The sequence below is a fragment of the Limulus polyphemus genome, unplaced genomic scaffold (genome assembly GCF_000517525.1).
Source record: "Limulus polyphemus unplaced genomic scaffold, Limulus_polyphemus-2.1.2 Scaffold6359, whole genome shotgun sequence".
In the NCBI taxonomy this organism is placed as follows: domain Eukaryota; kingdom Metazoa; phylum Arthropoda; class Merostomata; order Xiphosura; family Limulidae; genus Limulus; species Limulus polyphemus.
Window position 1 is genome coordinate 38,281 of NW_013671969.1, and position 4,229 is coordinate 42,509.

Here is a 4,229-nt window from a genome sequence, read left to right on the forward strand (position 1 = left end):
CTGTTACTATTAACATTTAGGGTTGTTATTAAATTAGCAAACCTACATATGTGTTTCTCTTGTATCTGTGTACAATCAGAAACATGGGTATTTTTCCAACTCCCCCTCACTTTTTTTTCTTCTTAATGGATTTATCTCAGCAACAATTACAATGTAAAAATAGCAAAAATCCACTGATACATAGAAGAATCTCCAGTCTTTCTAATACTTATAAGATAATAATGAAAAGATGATCTAGAAAAGAACTGCCCAGAAAACAAAATGCCAATTCAAACAAAGAAATTATTCAAATTATTCAGTATGCCCAAAGAATAATCTTTAATAGAGATATATATTTTTAATCTCAATGCCATCTTATGCAGCACATAAGCTGCAAGATCACAGACTCCTACAGTTCAGGCACAGCCTTCACTAATTTAGAACTGCTGACCAGAGGGAGAACAACCTGCCACCTACATGGTTAGTGGTGTTGATTATTATTGTTATAATGCTCCAACAGCTAGATTCCAGAACATGTTTAGTGGCAAATCACAGCTCAAACACTGCACCTTTTGATCTGTAGCCTAGACATTAACCACTAGGCTACAACTGCCTCAAGTGAGAAATATTCCAATATAAGGTATTTAGTCACATTTTTTAAAACTAATAATGAATGGCTGTCATCAAAACAACCTAATAGCAATTCTATTTATGGTCATAATACATTACCTATTTTGTTCCTTGTTTAGACTAAAAAAACATTGGATGTAATTCATTCAACTGTTTTTATAACTGATAATTTTACCTGGGTAACAAAGTAGTAACTTTGGAGTTGCCCCCCAGTGGTACAGCGGTATGTCTTCGGACTTACAACGCCAGCAACCGAGTTTCGATACCTGTGGTGGGCAGAGCACAGATAGCCCATTGTGTAGCTTTGTGCATAAGTTCAAACAAATAAACAAACTTTGGAGTTTCTAGTTTTCTTTGTTTTAAAGTTTTTTGGAACTGTGTTTTGGAGAATTGAATTTCAATATGAATTACAAAAATTATACTTAAAAGCTACCTACCTTTAACTATTTGAAAATGTTACTTTTCTACTAACCATGAGCACTTTTGGTCCCATTAGCTTAAAAAGGTATTTAGAGAATGTTTAAAAGAGGACTAGTAGGATGATTTTAAGGATAAATGGGTTGTCATAAGAAGATAGACTGAGATCTCATAGCTTATATTGTTTGTTTTTGTATACACTTACACTGCATTTTATATTAATTTTATATTCTAACATCCTTATAAAAACAAATACTGTTTCAGAGTGGAGAGTTTCTTAATAATGCAACTGTCCAAGAAAAAAACAATGCAAACAATTACACAACAGAATTTTAAAATTTGGAAAACAAAGGTAAGGCTGCAGTTCAGTTTTATTTTCCTAACAAAGTGATTCACTTAAAAAATGAGGTGCTGTCAGGGGTAGCAGAGGCTCACACCCTCCAAATGTTTAAGAAGAAAATAGATGGTTTCCTGAAAAATAAAGGGTGAATTTGAATTTTTGCTTTTTCTCAGGGGTGGATGGGTGGTAGATGAATATATCATGGATTAAATTTCTTGTGGTATTATAATATTTATTAATAATTCATTCTTTGTTCAAAATACATGCAAGTTTCACATAATATGAGGTTGAGAAAACTATTAAATTGACCTTGTTTCAAGTTAAATTTGTACCTTTGTTGTTCTCAGAGATGGATATTATAAAGGTGTCGACAGCAGTATTCTTTAACAGTTGTTCATACGGTATCTAGAGGTTATGGACTTATTTATGTTTTATGAGAATGATTAGTCATGTATGTTGCAAGTCTTCCTCAGTAAATGCAAGGCTTCTTGTGAACTAAGATACATTTCCTTTGGTTAGTCTATAACATCACCTTAATCTAGTCTTGTTTGTTTGAAATTAAGCACAAAGCTACACAATGGGCTATCTGTATTCTACCCACCACGGGTGTCGAAACCCGGATTCTAGCATTGTAAGTCTGCAGACATACCGCTATGCCACTGGGGGGCATTCATCTAGTCAGTATAAAAAAGCTATCATCTAGGGTAATTATGACCATAAATATGCACACATTATTTGTTTTTTGTCATAATAAAGACTATACATTTTGTTTTACAGTCATGTTTAATTTCTTTATCTCATTTAACGTCAGCCTTGTAAGAAAGTTTCAGTAGTACTCACTCTGTAATCAATATCTTGAAAAAATCTGTTATCTAGTAAAGCTATGCAATGTAACTCTAACGTGAATTCAGTTTTATCTGGATATACCACAGGTGTATAGGACATTTTTGAGGAGTAAATAATCGCTTTTTTCCATAATGTTATTTGCTGTAAGTTGAAGAGAGAACAGCCTGGTGCAACATAACTGAAGTATTAAAAATTAAAGGAATTCATGGGACTGAAGTTTTAGATTTTTCCATATTGTATTCTGAGGGCAGTAGGCAAGTGGTTTTACACTGAAGGTTTCAAAAAGTCAGACACATCTCCAGCTTATCAGTTTTATTTCTCCAATAAAGTGGTAAATCCATGGAATAATATGCAACATTATAGGAGTTTAAGAAAAGGACTGATGATTATTGGGGGATCAGATCTAGATTTAGTGATTAGTCTTCTGTTTAATGATGGAGGTTCACGGCATCATTGATGTATCATAATTTATTTATTTATTCAATACAAAGTGCTTTTCCACCTTGACCCAGATGAAGACTTGTGATGAGGCTCCTGGCGTTTTGGATTTGTATTAACCAATTGACCCAATTCCTATAGAGAACCCTGAATACATCACCATTCATGAAAACTAAGGAATTCAACTTACTTGTGCTAGGATGAGACCAAAGGAATAGTATGGTTTTTCTGAGAACTGAATAATTCCTTCAGCTACGGATTCATTTAGCAGGCTCTCCCAGTTTATTTGTAAGGAAGCTTTAAGAGATGTCTGCACAATTAACACAGATGGGGTCCCAAAAGTGCTCCAAAGATAATGTATTACATCTGAGTCACCTTTTGCTGAAACATGGACTAGGTTAATGAAATGGCTACCTTCTCCCTTGCATTCTGGCAAATCACAATCAGGATTTAGTATCATATTCAGCTGTAAATGCAGATAAAACACAGTAAGAGAATATACTTTTTATCAAAAGTAATATGTTACTTAATATATAAGAAATAAAACTATCTGCACATAACAGAAAGTAATCAGTTGATGATGAGATATGTACAGTTTTTGGAAGGCAACCCATTCCAAAGGCCAACTACCCTGTTAGAAAAATAAAACCGTCTTAGCTGAAGATGACTTCTACCTTGCCAAAATGTATATTTTTGTGTCCTAGTCCTACTATTCTCATTGTTAAATATAAAAAAAGATGATGCCTCAACACTATCAATTCCCTTTACAATCTTAAACACCTCAGTCAGATCCCCCCCTAACTCTTCTTTTTTCACGAGAAAACAATTTGAGAGATTTCAGCCTCTCGTCATATGGCAACCTCTCCATCCCAGGTACCATTCTAGTAACCATTCTCTGAACCCCTTTTCAACAATTCAATGTCCTTCTTTGCGTAAGGAGACCAAGACTGAACACAATATTCCAGATGTGGCCTATCCAGTGACCTGTACAAAGAAAGTATAACCTCTTTAGACTTGTATTCAATAATTCTATAGATACAACCTAAAATCCAATTTGCCCTACCACTAGCAACAGCACACTGCTTGGATGGCTTTAGAGACTGATCGACTATTACACCAAGATCCCTTTCCTGGGAGCATGCATGCTGGAGTTTCTCGAATTATTGGAGAACCCCGCGAATGTCCGAGTGTTTGCTAGATGCCCTCTTTTTTAGTATATAAGCTTGGCAAAGAAAGCCAGCAATATAGATAGATATAGAGATAGATAATTAAAAAAGCTAACAGTAGTGATGGGAAATAAAGTGTGTGAATCACTGTGATTTATAGTGTGTATTATAAAGTTGTTAAGTATAAAATGACGAAAATGTATTGACTGTGGAACTTCTGTGTATTACAAAGTTTGTATCGAGAAAAAAATAAACTAGTTTTAATCAAGAAGGGACTTGTATTGCTTAAGATCCTTGGAAAGAATTTATACCGGAAACTAACAAACAAGCATATACATAACATTTATAATTCAAATTATGATAACCCACATGCATTATCTTGCATTTATTATAATTAAAACCCATCTGCCATT

General features: G+C 34.1%; 1 protein-coding gene across 6 annotated transcripts in view; it reads right to left on the reverse strand.

The window, feature by feature from the left end:
- Positions 1-4,229, reverse strand: part of LOC106473639 (glycosylated lysosomal membrane protein A-like) — a 40,974-nt gene that overhangs the window by 33,180 nt on the left and 3,565 nt on the right. For 5 of the 6 annotated variants that reach the window (XR_002613744.1, XM_022402043.1, XM_022402039.1 and 2 more), the window contains exon 2: positions 2,841-3,116. The exons of the other annotated variant lie outside the window; for it this stretch is intronic. Coding sequence is in view for 4 of the 5 variants with exons in the window: in XM_022402043.1 (XP_022257751.1) it covers positions 2,841-3,116 (276 nt within the window). In the remaining variant the exon portion in view is untranslated. The remainder of the gene's footprint in view (positions 1-2,840; positions 3,117-4,229) is intronic. 6 annotated transcript variants of the gene reach the window in all.